Consider the following 17,262-nt stretch of genomic DNA (forward strand, 5'->3'; position numbering starts at 1 on the left):
CAGGGAACCGCTGAACACAGTTTGGGAACCACTGTGCTAGAATATAAATATAACAGCATAAAGCTGAGTTAAAATATACAATTGGATTCAGGTTTCAAAGTCATTTGTTACAAATCTCATGGAATACTGTCTGGATGGTAATAAGTTTGTTCACGATATCTCATCTACACCAATTCTCAGATCAATTTGAAACTTTGCAAAATTATTCATTGGTGTAGACAACACTTTAATAAATTTTTAGAAAGTGTTAAAATAAATTACTAGTATTTATGCATTTTGTTTTATACCAACAATGGAAATTAATTCTTCGGTATTCACAGATATGGCTAAATTAATGGGGTTAGGTCCCCTTACATAATTGTATACGCTATTTCCCAAACTCGCATTATTGAATCAATCTGATAACTTTAAAAAAGTATTAACAAAACACAAAACTATTTTTTTTTAAAGTCTATTGGAGGCGCGGTGGCTGAGCGGTAAATTGCTTGGCTTTCAAACCGGGGTCCTGAGTTCGAATCCTGGTGAATACTAGGTCTTTTAATATCGGGATCTTCGGGCGCCTCTAAGACCACCCAGCTCTAATTGGTACCTGACGTTAGTTGGGGAAAAGTAAAGGCGGTTGGTCGTTGTACTGGCCACATGACACCCTCGCTAACCGTAGACCACAGAAACAGGTAACCTTTACAGCATCTGCCCTATATACCAAAAGGTTTGAAAGGGGAACTAGTCAACTAAGTTTTGGTAATTAATTATATTGATATCAAATAAGGGAAATAACTTTTACATTATTTAGAGATATAATTATAAGGGCGAAGTTGTTGGTTTTTTCTCCCTTGATCCGAGATTTGGTGTGGGAGAAATATCGTGTGCACACTTATTACCAGACAGACGGACAGACTGATAGACGGACAGAGAGAGAAAAGAGAAAAAGAAAAAAAATATGAGGAGTCACCGTCCACTTACGGAATAGATTACACCAGCGTCTCGCATAGTCACGTTACGAGTCTTTTTTTTCATGTCTAGAGTAATAAAAGTACTGGGCATCAGTGCATATAACTGGTTCTCTCCAGATGTGTCCCTCATGCCAGGTTTAGATGTGGTGATGGCAATGAATTCCATCCCAAAATTTTGGTAGGGCATCAGCATTTCTGCGTAAAGAAAAAAAAATTTCAAAAATATTTTTTTTTTATGCACAATACCTGTTTATTGAATTTACAGAGGGAATGGAAAATCATCAGAGCCGTTTTCGAGACCCGTGTTCACAGGGGTTCCATTTTCCATGAAAAATTCGAGATGAATATAAACAAAAATAGTAACATTTTTACCCCGCACCATTCCCGATCCAACGAGAAACATTCCTGATTAAGCGAACGTACAAATTCAGTGGCATTTTACGTCTAGAATATATCTTCTCCCTTTGCAAATTCTTGTGAGACTAAAGAGGCCAATCCTTGATACACAGCTGCGGTCACAGGTTGGGCATATGTCATCACCAGGCGCCGTTGCATTTTCACCCTTCTTTCTGCTAATGTAAATGGCATCAGCAAACCAGGGCCCTTCCTTTAGGCTCGTTTTCCGTGTGGATCTATCCAGTGCCACTTTTTCCCAGCTGTTGGTTTCGATTTTGAAGAGCTTCATGTAGCACTTGCTTACTTCAGTATACCTTAAAAGTGGACGACCAGCGGCTCTCCTTCCTTATGTTGTATTATCATTCAGAATGTCTTGGGAAAGTTGACCTAAAGGCATTCGTTAACAGTGACCAAGACAGCCAAGGTCCTGGCACCGTAATCTTCGTAGCACTTCCTCATTCTTTATTTTATTTCGCCGCCTTATTTTAAAGATTCGCCTTTAGGCATCGGAGGTGAAAGATATTTAGTTTTTTTTTTCTGCCATGAGTAGGTTGACCATGTTTTACTTCCGTATAGCGGAGTGCTCATCACACAGGTACGATAGACTAAGGCTTTGGTTTGTTTGTTTTGTTGTAAAATGTGTGACATGTTTCGGGTGTTCCTTCAGAGTTGAAGATAGTTTACTTCCTAGTCCAAACCTCAGGGGGATGGGAACGGGCAGGGTTTGAACCCGGGAACATCGATAAATCCAAACGACAGTCCAGCGCGCAAACCGCACGACCAGACAGCAAGGTATTGTCCTCACACTCTTTTTATCAGTCTTGACATGGTGCCAATTGCGTGGACTATCCTGTTGTTGATGTCTTTATCCAGTAGAGCATTGTTAGATTTAGTGTTGGTTCACTGTATTTCCCTGACACCCAATCTCGGATCAAGCTGAAATTTTGCACAATTATTTCTTTTATCTGACAACACCGAATAAACTAACAAAAAAAAGGAACCAATTAGTTGATTAACTATTGGTAATGCATCACTTTGTTTGGTATCTTAAACGAGGGAAAGAATTAGTCCCCTTTCCAAGTGAAAGAAATAGTACTTGACAGAAGTGGTGGTATAAGCTTAATTAGTCCTCTTTATAGAATGTCGTTTGAGGCTAATTACTAATTTAATTACATGACTGATCAAAACTAATTGATAAAATAGAATTTGCTTTTTTTTTTAAAGTATTATTTTTTTTTAATGGCTTTAATTATTCGTATGATTTCTCCCTTCTTGCTACGCCTCTGTATTTCTCTCTCTATCCCAACATTTTTTTACACATACCTGTGGCTAAGTCTCCGTCAGTTGCTGCGTCATGAAATTTCCCTGGAGTATCGCAATTCTCTATTTCAGTTTTGGCCAGACAATTCCCAGATATTACACCTAAAGGCTTTTCACCATGGATTTTCGTACCTATGGTGTATATATCTAAATGAAAGTCTACATATAAATCTACATATTTATCTACATAAACTTCTACATTTATCTATCTATCTATCTATAGAAAGTAAGGCGTATGTATGTATGTATGTATGTATGTATGTATATATGTATGTATGTATGTATATATGTATGTATGTATGTATGTATGTTACGAATAGAAATCAAAACCGTTTAACCAATCTTGATAAATCATGGCACATATATATATATATATCTGTCTGTCTGTCTGTCTGTCTATCTATCTATCCTTTACTCCATCTATTGATACACATTTGGTTTTTTAAACCCAGATATAGCTTTTTTGGCCGAGTGGAAAGCGCTTTGTTTCAGAACCTAGAGGACTCAAATTCAAATCCCAATGAAGCCTGAGATTTGATTCGGCATAGTTATGACGTCATTGAGTCGTCCAAATTCTTACTGGTACCTGACTTCCGCCGGGATGTAAAGATTGTGATGGTCACATGACACCGTCTTCAACCGCAGCCATTGAAACAGATTGATCTGTACATCCTCTGTCCTAATAGCTCTAACATAATAAGAGCCGACCGTGTCCACTACGATGCTGTAAGAGTACAGTATAAGAGACTCGCACATACCTGATAAGCTCCCGTGATAGTCTTGAAAACAAAACGATATTGTGAAGGCCTGCTCACTGGAAAAAAAAATAAATTAACATTACACAATTAAAAAAAAAAGACAATATTCTACCTCCTTTATACCATATCTAGATCGATTGTTTTTCTCTTAAAAACTAATTATGTTACATTAAAGACTGGAGACTATTACGCGTGATAAAAAAAATATAAAAATATACAACCATCCCCCTTCCCCCCTCCCCCCCCACCACCACCCTGGACAATGAATCCTTGTTAGATGAATATATAGATCTACTATAATATACAACTATGCTCCGATGACAGGCTTCCAGATCTAGACTTAGAATACTATTCGCTAAATTTTATCTAAACATTTATTTATGAAACTCTTGAATCGATAATGCTATACATTGGGACATCCTGAAAGCGTTAGTCCTTTTTAAGAACTCAATGCTCCATTCAAAACCGATGCTGGATCTTCATCTAGTTCTCTATGTAGACAAAATAATTTCATTTAGTACCAGGTGACCGAGCCTCGCTCGGATGAATTATTTGTTAAGGAAGTATATATACCCGAGGTGATTTAGGAAATATTTTTGTAATTACGAAAATGAACGATCGAGTAAAGACTATCAATCTGAACTGTTGCTTTTTCGTTCTGTTACTTTTCAATGTAAAAGTGCATGGCGATTAGAACAGAAAGTCTCTTAAATCCCAACAACAGTATAAAAAAACCACAGCTCACGTCGTAACGTTTTACATTGCATCTTTTGCGTATTATTGGCTTGGAAGAAAGTCTTTGTAGTGTAACTTCTGAAACGGTTTGCGTTCTGACATTTAACATTGCAATTAGTATATTCAAATATAGAGGTGAAGCTAGGTGCTGAAACAAATGATGATACATACATATTAAACATAAATAAACAGCAGCACCAGGGACCAAGTTTTTAAATGAGAGAAAGTAATGAATTAAATGGCATGTGACCATTGACCACTGGGGTGGTAATTTGCATACGAGCGAAATGACTCTAGTCCACTGGACCAGAAGAATGTTTTTATGGACATTCCGACATTCTAGAGGTTAGGGTCGCTTAGTGCAGGGTTCTCAACCTGTGGATCGCGAAACCCGTGGGGTTCGATTGACGATTTGCCAGGGGTCGCCTAAGACCATTGAAAATATGGATTGTTATTGTCTATTATTCTATTGCTGTATGTGTGTGTGTGAGGGGGGTCGCGGCAGAGTGGTGGATTGTAAAAAGAGGTCGCCGAGCATAAAAGGTTGAGAACCGCTGGCTTAGTGCGTTATCGCTAGGAGGTGTTATCGTTTTCAGGGCCACTGGTTCGGGCCTTAATAGGCGCAGTCCCTTATTTTCGTCGCATTTAATTCACTACTTTCTCTCGTTTAGAAACTTGGTTCCTGGTGGTGCTGTTCTTTTATGTTTAATATGTATGTATCATAATTAGTATATTCAGTATGGATTTATTACGAAAACTCAAGTGATGCAAAATCTCTACGTTTTAGGGCAAAAGGTGCACCTTTGTCGTGGGGCATTTATTTATGCATCTTAAGATGTCTACTATGCAATGGTTCAAGATGTTTTCATTCACTTGAATACTGTTTTGTTACTTGTCGCGTATGTCTACTACTGAGTACTGTAACTAGAATGGCACAACAAACGTGTAGATTCAATACGCAATGAGATAAGTAGCAGACACACAATTTTATTACTTATAAAATAACAGTTCACTGGAAAGTCCAGCCTCAATAATCACATAATATGATTCCATCAATCAATTCAGAAATCCAATAAAATATATAAATTATAATAAATTACACAACTAGTTATGATCATCACAAAATCATATTGTGCATTTAATCACTTCAATGACCAAGGTACCTACTGATTTCTGACCATGCGGTCAACTCCCAGAACAATACTTTTTTTACCCATAATTCATAACTCTCCACATCATAAACACAACAAATTGGTGTATCCCTTGATTCCCGATTAGTTTATGTCACTGGCTATCAAACAAATAATGGTGTGACAACCTTGTAACAAAGTAAAATAGCGCGTTTTTTTTCCTAAGAGACTTAAAAACATCGCGTTAGTATTCTAAAAAAGCGTTATTGTGGGGCATCTCTGTTACGCCGACCACCTTTCAACTCACTAAAAATAAAACATTGCCTTTAGCATAAGTTCGTCCCCCATACGGGATAAGTGCCCTGCCCAGCGTGACTGTCGGACTATAAGAAGTTCATACCATTGCGCCAGAACAACGATGTTTGTAGTGCGAGCTTGATACCGTATGTCCATGACTTCCGTTTTACCGAGGTTTATAGGTAAACCAAAAGAGACGGCAGCGTAACGAACATTCGTTGAGCGCGAGCTGCATATCATCAGGGCCGGCCTTAGGCCAATGCAACCTATGCGGCCCACAGAACTTGCATAAGCCCCGCGCTAATTCTAGATGTAAATTTTTATAAAAAAACATTATTACTTAGAATACGGTTACCGTGGTCTCAATGAAACTAAAACAACTTTTTAAAATTAAATATACTAACGATTAGAGACAGCAAAAAAGAATCTGGGTATTTTTCTGTGCAAAAACAGCTAAAAGTTGGGTATTTTTCTAAAAACCTGAGTGAAAGAGGCTACACCTCAGCCTACACATCACCACCCAATGTCTCCTCCATCCAGTGTCTGGCACATCAGCCGTGTAAGTGTCATCACAACCCTCATCCAACACGCGAGTCCTTGTAAGTTTGTTGTGTGTAAATATTTAACTCACGAACGGGCAAAAGGGGGTGGGGGGGAAGAGGACTGGACTGGTGTGGATTTAGAGTACGTGTTTGTTAAAACAGATCTTTACAATTTAATGTTAAGACCTCTATAGAAATGCCTTTAAACAAGGCTAAGAGACCCTATTCTACATTTGTTTTTCAATATTTTTTTAGCGGCCCCCACAAAGGTGAAAAGACGTTATTAGTTTTGTGCGAAATGTCTGTTCGTCTGTCCCGTTTAGATCTCGTAAATTAAAAAAGATATTGAAAATCCGACATCACAATATTTTAGACCATTCAAAGTTCTGATGCAAGGAACTTTTTTTTTTCTGAAATCGAAAAATCTAATTTTTAAAACCAGTTATGCAAGCAGTTGTTTTTAAGAGAAAAAGCTAATTAGTATGCATTATAAAATAGACCTAATTTAAAACCTAAAAAACGAATAGTAATCTTGTAAACTTCATTTATGTAAACCAAAGACACCAAAGCATACATTTTTTTTTTTGGAGGATTCGAATAAGAGATTTGAGCTTTTCAAAACAATTAGATCAATTATAAGACATCAGTTAGGCCAGTAGAGGCGCGGTGGCTAAGCGGTAAAGCGATTAGCCTCCGAACCGGGGTCCCGGGTTCGAATCCTGGTGAAGACTGGGATTTTCAACTTTGGAATCTTTGGGCGCCTCTGAGTCCACTCAGCTCTAATGGGTACCTGACATTAGTTGGGGAAAATTAACGGCGGTTGGTCGTTGTGCTGGCTACATAACACCCTCGTTAACCGTAGGCCACAAAAACAGATGACCTTTACATCATCTGCCCTATAGACCACAAGATCTGAAAGGGAAACTAGTTTTTCCAGGTTCACATCTAGCTTTACATTCACTTTCACCTATCATTTGATTTGCGGGACCGTTGGGGCACTACACAAGATCTGCACATGACAGAGCATCATGGCGTCGCACTGTGAAAACTGGCGCAAAGGTTGTTGAGGAAAAGAGAACAACGCTGGCAGAAGAAAAACGCCAGAGAAGAAAAGCAAGGCCAATGACACTAGCTCCAGTGTGCAGCAGAACATTCCGGGTTCACATAGGTCTCACCAGCCACATGAGGAGGCATAAAACCCCAGTGCAAAGCCCTCAGATCCCCTGGAAGACAAAGTGGTCATCATCGAACCACGATGGACTATATATTTATATATATATACAAGAATTGCTCGCTTAATCGCTTAAGAGTATAGGATTTATTTTTAGATTGAAAAATTATAATGGTCAAACCAGAGTTTCTTCATGTGACAAACGAGCTAGTGTTTCTCTTCTTATAAATAAATAGTTAAATTTATTGGAAAATCGTTTGAGCTGTATCTTTAGATTAGCGTTCTAGATTCAAGGTTCTGTTTCCAGGTTACATGATGTTCTGATTTGAATGGTGGGAAGCGTGTTCGAGAGGCCAAGTGCACTTGAACTTGGCTTGTCTTGGCTAGAAGGGGGTTCGAGGTTCGACACCCGACTCGGGCAGAGTTGCCTTTACAGAGCGCCTAAAGGCAGCACGGAAAACAAACTCCTAGATACCCCCTCCCCCCACTGGTCCACAAATGAGATTGGACCAAAGCGCTCTGAGCATGCTATATGCATGAAAGTAGCGCTATATAAAAGCTATAATAATAATAGAGTAACAAAACTTAAATGCTAACAATATCTTGGAACCAACCTGCTAATGATATTGCTTCCGTTAGTAAAGGCTTTGAGTTTAGGGCTAAAGAACTTGTGACATGGCTTTGAACACTGCATGTTGATCCATAATTGCTGGTTCTCAACTGTAAAGATCTGGACCGATGGATTGTGACTTGAAAAATAAGAAATTTTAGGACATTTTTATAAGTAACAAAATAGTCAAACCGATGATTATAACTAAACACATGAGCGTAGCCTGGATTTTTTTTTTCGGGGGGTGGGGGGAATTTAAACACCCCCTCCCCCGGCTACGCCCATGGCTAAACATGCCCGTCGTGTGGCATACGCTTTGGACCGAAACCATTTGTTATAGAAGGCCTCACCACTGACCTGCGACGTTGCAGCATGTGGGCTGCGGAGACCAATAGCTCGTTGCTGCGTCGTACAGTAAAAAAACAAAAACAAAAGTAAAGTTTCCCTTTCAGACCTTACGATCTATGGGGCAGATGATGTTAAGGTCTTCTGTTTCTATGGTCAACGTTTAACAAGCAGGGTGTCAGGTAGCCAGCACAACGATCAAACGACTTTACTTTCCCAACTAAAGTTAAGTACCCATTAGAGTTGGGTGTATTCAGGGACGCCCTAAAAATCCCGAAATTCAAAATCCCAGCCGTCACCGAGATTCGAACCCAGGACCTCAGGTTCAGAAACCGAGCGCTTAACCACTCAGTCACCGCGTACAGGCATGTGACTTATTATTTTTTCCTTGTCGGCATAAGTCAAAATAATAAATTACCAGGGATTAATTGACTCATTGGCAATTTTTTAATTGGTTGATGTATTTTCGTAATTGAATAATTGTGAAAAAGTTTTAACTTGATCAGAAAATGGTTAAGGGAGAAAAGTCCTGTTCAAATTTTTACTAGAAGGACATACAGGATAAGCCAGTACAACAGGGGTTCTCAACCTGTGGGTCGCGACCCCCTTAGGGGCGGGGTCTATTGACGATTTGCCAGGAGGTCGCCTGAGACCATCGAAAATATGGATCGTTATTGTCAATTCTTCCATTGCTGTATGTGTGTGTGTGGAGGGGGGAGGGTCGCGGCAGACTGGGGGATTCTAAAATGGGGTCGCTTAGCTTAAAAGGTTGAGAACCGCTGCAATACAAATACAAGCTTTCTAATAACAGATTTATTATTTCCCTCGCGATGTACAACTGTTTAATTTCTAAGAAAATAGAGCCGTTTTTGAAATCATCGTTCGCGCACCACCCCCCTCCACGAAGGAGTGACTTGAATAAAAGTATTGAAAAAATAGCTCAACAATAGCTTACAAATTTACTTTAGTGTCATGACTACGTATTTCCTGCCCCAAGAGGACACCGGCACAGATTGAAAAGACGCCATGCTTTTTTTGCTGGCCATTACATAGACGGTCAACGCTGTCGGACAGGTCTCGTCGCTAATCACTTTGAATGGCTTTATCACCTGGGACTGCTTGGGACTCGCACCATGTCTAGAGATGAGAATTTAAACAAACAAACATAAAACACATTGATACTTAAAAAAAAGCGTGTATTTAGGTGTAATTGTATCAATTAGTTTGGATCAGTCATGTAATTTAATTTGTAAGAAATCTAGACTAACGCTAATAAATCTGTGAGAGTAGAAATATTTTTTTACCAATCGTTTTTTGTTTAGCGCAATTTCAAGCTTTTAGCTTTCTCGATGCGCTAGGATCCTATCACTTGTCTGGACCATCTGGGAAAGATGCCCATGTGAATGTTAACTTGATCGCACTTGAAATGCTTTTATTTAAAAATAAAAGTTGAACGACCTGGTCTCCTCAGACTCTTCATGTCATTTCTAATCTAGACACTGTGCATGTATTTCAAGGTAGTACTTTCACAAAAAAGCTTATATTAAGGGTAGTTGTATCAAACAGTTTGAAACAGTCATGTTATTAAATTAATAATAGACTTAGACTAACATTTAAAAAACCTGTAAGATTATAGAAATATTATTAACAATTGTATTTCTTTAGCGCAATTTCATGCTTTTAGTTTTATCATTACCCAATGAATCAATCACTTTTTTGGGGGGTGGGGGGCAGTTGGGAAAAGGGTGGGGTGAGAAAGATGGGGATATTTGGGTGAAGGTAACTCAGATCGCTTTTAAGTGAATGTACTAAACAAAAAAGTTGGAAACAATCTGAATTTGAACTCGAAGGCTACAGCCTATTTAAACCATATCTGGCCAGTATTGCCAGGGGAGTGTTTATGAAAATAGAAGGTTTTATAGTTATTTATTGTTAGTTTCAAATTTTAACCAAGCCACCTTTAAAAAACAAATTATTTAAAGGAAAGAAATTCAATTTCTGCCACAATTTCATTCCCTTGTACGATACCAGACACAAAAAAATAACACAACTAATTACTGATAGTTAACGAACTATTTTTTTTTTTAATTAATCCTTTTTTTTTTGTCAGGTGCAATAAATAATAGAGCGAAATTTCAGTTTGATCCGAGATTGGGTGTTGTAGAAATACCGTGTACAAACGGTATACCAGATAGACAGACAGACATACAGACAGGTAGACAGAGTGAGTTTATATAAACTTAATAAATAGCCAATTACTCATAAATCACAGAGTTGATAAAAGCTTTATGAAATGACCTTGTTTCCACGTTTAAGACAACATGAATAAGGTGCCCAGTGTCGCACCATGAGCGTATGAATACAAATAAAATGGTCTTAGATTTAAAACGTAAAGTCAGATTTAACAAAAAAATCTTCATGCTTTCTTTTTTTCTGTGGATTTGAACCCAGGATCCCAGGTTCGGAGGCCAAACTCTTCACCACTCAGCCACAAAGATGTTGGAACGATCTGAATTGAAACTCGAGGGCTCAATCCTATTTCATCCTCCTCAAGCCTGCATAAAAACTACTGTGTCATAGAAGTTGGCGAGCACGGTGGCTGAGTGGTTAAACGTTTGGATTTGGAATCTGGGATCCTGGGTTCAAATCTTGATATTGGATTTCGTGAATTTTAGGGGTCCTTGAGTCCACCCAATTTTAATGGGTATCTGTCTTTGTTTGGAGAAAGGGAAGATTGTTGGTCGTTGTGCTGTCCACATGACACCCTGCCCCTTAACAGTCGACCAAATAAACAGATGACCTTAACATTACCAACCATATAGATAGGTCTGAAAGTCGAACTACTTTCTGTTTTTATAGTAATCAACAAAACACTATGCAAAACAGATTTCATCACTAGATATTAAAGGATGAGTAAAAAACTTTGAAGTAGTCAGTTATCGCCCTTCGGTATCTAATAAAAGATTTAACAAAACTTTAAAAACGTATATGCAAGTATTTACATGTTTTTCAATTCCATCTGATAGTTGAAAGGCTCCGTACTTTGTAGTGTCCCCTTAACCAAGTTCGTCTCTCCGTAATTAATAGACACCTTTATCAAATATAAAAACAAAAATAATGAGAAATAAACAAAAATAGCAAAGACGTTTTAAAACAAACATATGGATATGAAAAGAACATGGACATCTATGGGTCAGATGTTCATAGAGACATAAGACAGAACATTAAAAAGTTCTTAAAATTAAAAAGTAAAAGATTGACCTTGTAACCAGTTAGATATACAAAAATACAATACTTTTAGAAAAACATTGCTTATATAGAATGAAAAAGCATCAATGACTTTCCTGGTTTAGCGACGTATATGCGTCTGATATATTGCATGTCGACAAGAGCCCGTTCGCGCTTTGGGGGGAGAGCACCGTGCAATTGTTGACATATGTCACATAATAGCTAGGCTTAGTGCCTTTTCAGTGTATACAAACTTAATTAATTACGACTATTTGATTAAGTAACTGGTTGACCTATTGGTGGATGCATGTGTTGTCATTAACAATGAATAACATTCCAAAAATTAAACTTGATCCGAGAATGGGCAGTGGGAGAAATAGGATTTTGACTAGACAAAAAGACAGACGGACAGACAGACGGACAAACAGACGGAGTGAGTTAATATAATCAAGGAAGAAATGGCTATATACTATTATATCTTTCAATGTGAATTTAAAATATATATATAGAAAAATAATATTTCTGCAGGGAAAGGGTTAGCTTCATAGCCATTTAAATGCTGGGTTCTTAGATAATTGCTTTCTTAAACTTGATATGGTTGAATTACAATTATAACTATAAATTTAAAAAATGTAATTTAAACATTTTACATGGAACTTAACCAATACTACTTAACAGCTACAGCCTTTTCTTATACGTTGAAATATCATTCAGGGTCAGAAATGCAGGTCATGCAGTCTCTTCCAGAGGCCATCTGCTGCTTGTGTCAGATTTCCTAATGGTTCCAGATTTTCCGAATACCTTTTATAAACCACTTGACCAAGGAAAGGCTTTTTATCCGTGGCCAGGATGAGAAATTGACTCTTCACCAATCTCTCTCTCCGAAGTCCCACCCTATCCGAAGTGATCATTTATTCACACCCGGTATCTCACCGGACACGATTCCTTGAGCAAACGCGACGGGTTCCCCCTCACTTGCGAGGCCGGAGACCGAGCCAAAGTGGGGACCCCTCGTATGCCTATAATGTCCCACCGTACCCGTGCGAGGACAATCACAGCTCGTATGGCCCCGTATTTACATCCCTACCACGTGCAATGTACACTCGCTAGAACGTACATGTGGTAGCCCACTGAGAGTCATGTGTGGTACTGTTCTTGGCCTATCCGATTCCCTTGGCGGACGTTTCCACGGAGGCGCCAAGCAGAGGTGACGGTAGCTAGATTCCTCCGTCTGCTGCCAGGAACTTTCTTCTATGCCAGTGAGAAGGTGTAATAGACCACTGGCGGACGACGGATTTGTTTACACAAGACACAGAAAAATATACAGGTCGCAACTGGGATATGCGTAGTATAAGAAAAATTGAAAAAAATGTCATTTAGTTCCTACAGAGTCCATTGTTTAGACTTACCGTACACTTTTCGGTTGCCAGAGTCACTATGTACAGCGATATGCCAGATTCGTTCACATTTACGGTGAAGTTAGGAAAGAGAAAATAATGTAGGCTGCCATAGGAGCTTGGGGCGTTCTTCTGATCTGGAAATAGTGGAGATTAGTTCGTCAGGGCTCAAAGCTTATATCAACTCACTCTGTTTGTCTGCCTGTCGATTGTTAGACACTTAGTTTGTAGAGGCATTCTGAACGTGACTAGTGACGCTTTAACTTAGCTGGGTTAGAGCAGCGGTTCTCAACCTTTTTTGCTCGGCGACCCCTTTTTACATTCTCCCATTCTGCCGCGACCCCCCACCCCCAAACACACACATACAGCAGTAGAAGAGTAGACAATAACACCTGGCTAATCGTCAATCAACCCCCAAGGGGGTCGCGAACCACAGGTTGAGAACCCCTGGGTTAGAGACTATTTAGAGACAGAAAATCAATTGGTGATAGGATTCTATAGGGTTAGAACGTATTTTATTGACAGAGACATAGACTGTGGCCTTTTCATGGATTAAACATTTGTTAAACTGTTCAACGGAGTTCAGACTCGTCTCTTCACTGTTAAATCGATGTTGTCCGTGTGTGTTGTAAGCTCATTGCACTGGAAAACACCAGTACAAGAAACCAAGACATCTGCAGAGTAATCTGTCATAATCTGACAGGCATCAACAATTAACTACAAAACAAACAGGTATCCATCACACCATCTAGTAAAAAAGTTTGTACACGTTTTTTCTCCGACACCCAATCTCGGATCAAGTTGAAAATTTTCAACAATTATTTCTTTTACTTACAACACAAGAATCAATAAAAAAAATAATTAACCAATTACTTAATTAAGTGACGATTTGTTTTGACTCAGGCTGATGTTTCTTATACACATTAAACTATCATTCTAGGGTAAGTTTAGATTAATCTGGAGGCGCGGTGGCTTCAGAACCGGGGGTCCCTGGTTCGAATCCAGGTGAAGACTGGGATTTTAAATTTCGGGATCTTTGGGCACCTCTGAGTCCACCCAGCTCTAATGAGTACGTGTAAAAAGGAAAGGCGGTTGGTCGTTGTGCTGGCCAAATGACCCCCTCGTTGACCACAGAAACAGGTGACCTTTACATCATCCGCCCTATAGATCGCAAGGTCTGAAATGGAAACTTTAAGATTAAACTGTTAACAGTCGATTAATATATTGTACGTACCTACAGCGATAGAGTTGACTATCATTGACCAAACAGCGAACAGAGTTTGTAACCTGAGCATGTCTTGTAGACTGACATTAATAATTGAAAAACACTTTTAAAAAATACCTTTAAAAAAAAAAACAACAACAACAAAGCCTTTATAAAACTTGGTTTTATCAAGTAGTTTGGCTCAGTCACATAATTGAATTGCAGTCGATCTAGAATCTTAACTAACAGTAAATCTGTTTATGGCAATTTTATACTTTTAACTTTCTCAATTTGTTTCTGTACACCGCTGTGTTAATTGCCACTTATAGAAGGGTCAGAGAGGGTTGTGATATATAAAGGGGTATCTGTGTAAATATTATGGTGATCGCTTTTTGAATACAATTTTTTTTTTCATTTGAACGACCTGGATTCGAACTCGAGACTCCACAGGCCTTTGCAAGCCTCCTCAAACACACTAACCACTATATCAGCACATTTATAGTTATCTGTTGTTAGGTCCAAATTACTTTAAAGGTAAAGTATAAAGGGGACTAATTCAACTTTTACCTCCTCATCATTCAAGTAATAATTTTTTTCCCTTGTTTGATACCATACAGAATAATTAAGTACCAAGAGTTAATTAGCTAATTGGTTAATTGCTTATTTTTTTTTATTCTTGTTTAGTCAGGTAACAAAAATGATTATGCAACACTTCACCTTCACCCGAGATTTGGTGTGGGAGAAATAACGCGTAGATATATTTTTTATATAGACAGACACTCAGACAGAGTGAGTTGATATAAGCTTTGTAAATATGGCATAAGTTAATGAAATATAAAAATGGACAGAATAGAGATAATAGTGTAAGGCTTAGGATGTCGTCTTTTCGAGTTATTGATAGAGATATAGACCATAAAATTTGGACCTATTATTAATCGTTCCAACCCATTGTAGTGCCCATACTGACATATACAGAAACAAATGAGGCGCCCTGACCGCACTTCCCCGTGGCGGAGGCTGTCCAGGCCTGAGCAGGCTATTATAGCACAGTGCAGGACTGTCCTGTTGGCTCATATTTCTCAAGGCTGTGGCCAAATTTCGATTCACGGTGGCCCCGCTGCGGGGAAGAAGAGGAAACCGTGTCTCACATTCTGTTTGACTGCCCCAGACTCGGTGATCTCCGCATCGACAGGTCTGGGAAACCAAAAATTCTCGACCTGTATGGTGACATTTACGCACTACGCAAGACAGCAGGGTTTCTGTCCAGGGCTTTTGCAAGAGAGGATTTAAGCCTCTCAAGCCCTCACTCAAATGGAGTTTGATGATGATGATCACAAATACTACGAGACTAGCAATATTCGTTCTAAGACTAAATATAAATTAAGGCAGTCAACTTACTTCATTTGTATCAACGCTATAGATCTAGATCTATATTAAATATGTATTAGTGAAGGAATATAAACTAGGTTACCAAAATCTTCTTTCAAATTAATGTGCATATCAGATATAGATCTAAATAATACACCCATTAAACAGGATAATAATATGATTAGATTTTCATTATATTATAAAAAAAAAAGACTAACATGACTATGGCTACCACCAGGTCTTGATCATGATAAGTTGATTAGCTTAAGTAGATTATTACTAGATCTAACTCTAGACAATCTAGATTAGTAATCTACCTAGTCTGATGTATCTACATTAGTCATCTAATTTGTATTAAAAAGAAGCAATGTTTGTACAAAGTAAAATAAGAAGATGGTGGAAATTTTTAACTATTCTCAAAGAAATACAAACTAATAATTTCAAATGTACGCAATCGTTCATACGCTTTACGCAATTAATGCTCAATTTATCTAGGGTCGACCAGGAAGCAGTATTAAAAACTACAACAGGACATACTATCGGACATAATTTCAATCCAAGTGACTAGAAGTGCTTTTCGATTATATTTTTTAAATTGTTTATTCCCTTAATTCCTAAATTTTTTTTGTAAAATTGTGTTTTTTAAATTTCAGATGTTCTTTCAGGTTTATCTTATCTTATATAATACAGACGCTACTTAAAAAAAAAGAAGATGATTACGTTCTACGCGTCGTGCATGCAGTCATGCATATTAACCAATGACTTAAATTCAGCCAAGTCACTGGTTTTCCTGGCTAGCTCAGGCAACCCATATGGGATGAGAAATGTGCCTTTATCTTGTGTCTTTCTGAGTATTTTATTAAATTTTGTTTTCGTAATTGAAGATTATGGTTCAGTGTTTTATGTATAATTGCTACTTTACTTTTGAGTCTTCTGGCCTAAAGGCTTTCTAAATTTAGTGATTTTTCTAAAGGTGTTACTAGTCGAATGTAAATATTCGTTTGTTATGAATCTCACTGCTCTATTTTTTGTCTGTTCCAGTTCTTAATGTTTTCTTGAGTTGCGGGGTCACAAACAGAGGATGCATATTCTATTATTGGCCTAACCAAGGTTAAATAACATTTTAGTTTTATGTTCTTATTTGATGTATGGAAATTTCTTTTAATAAACCCTAATGCTGTGTTTGATTTTTTGAAGACAGGTGCATCCTACAATAAATGTCTTCAACTATCACACCCGTGGATTTTATTAACATAAAGTATGACAGAACATCTCGTGGTTTCATTAAAAAAATCTTTAGCCTATACAACCAAAGACATCCGCTCTACTTTCCACATGGTTTCCTTAGAAACACACATAGTGCTGTCTTAGATTTAAGGTTAAAGAGACCGAAAAGGATTGTGTCACGGGCCGGAATTGGCCAATTGGCCGTATGTTACGCATTCACGCTGTAAACAAACAATGCTATTTCTCCTACAATGAGTTTTGTTATTTTTATTTTATTACAATACCTCTATTCAAGTCACAACTTCGTGGAACCTGGGTGAATGGCAGAACATGGACACTGAACTTAATACGATATTACTAGAAATTGACAATGGATGTATATCGCTGAAAAAACAATTCTTACTTCTTTGTCCACACTGGGAAATCATAAATTTGACCGTTATAATTTTTCAAAGTTAAACAAAAATTACATTTAAATTTGGTTAGATAACGTGGTCTGGATCTAGAGCCAACATCGTTTTTTTAAATTTTCCTTATTTTTTTTAATCTAACAATCATTAGTTATTAAAAGAAAAACATTC

General features: G+C 38.0%; 1 protein-coding gene across 1 annotated transcript in view; it reads right to left on the reverse strand.

The window, feature by feature from the left end:
- The window catches only part of LOC106052732 (uncharacterized), a 39,591-nt gene extending 23,647 nt beyond the window's left edge, over positions 1-15,944 (reverse strand). Inside the window, exons 1-9 of the mRNA XM_056017664.1 lie at positions 15,673-15,944; positions 14,117-14,224; positions 12,895-13,019; positions 11,260-11,348; positions 9,221-9,394; positions 7,917-8,051; positions 3,428-3,483; positions 2,673-2,801; positions 964-1,148 (exon numbers count right to left, since the gene is read on the reverse strand). Of these exons, the coding sequence (XP_055873639.1) occupies positions 964-1,148; positions 2,673-2,801; positions 3,428-3,483; positions 7,917-8,051; positions 9,221-9,394; positions 11,260-11,348; positions 12,895-13,019; positions 14,117-14,177 (954 nt within the window). The 5' untranslated portion in view covers positions 14,178-14,224; positions 15,673-15,944. The remainder of the gene's footprint in view (positions 1-963; positions 1,149-2,672; positions 2,802-3,427; positions 3,484-7,916; positions 8,052-9,220; positions 9,395-11,259; positions 11,349-12,894; positions 13,020-14,116; positions 14,225-15,672) is intronic.
- Between the last annotated feature and the right edge of the window lie 1,318 nt (positions 15,945-17,262).

Source organism: Biomphalaria glabrata, chromosome 18 (genome assembly GCF_947242115.1).
Source record: "Biomphalaria glabrata chromosome 18, xgBioGlab47.1, whole genome shotgun sequence".
NCBI classification, from domain to species: Eukaryota; Metazoa; Mollusca; class Gastropoda; family Planorbidae; genus Biomphalaria; species Biomphalaria glabrata.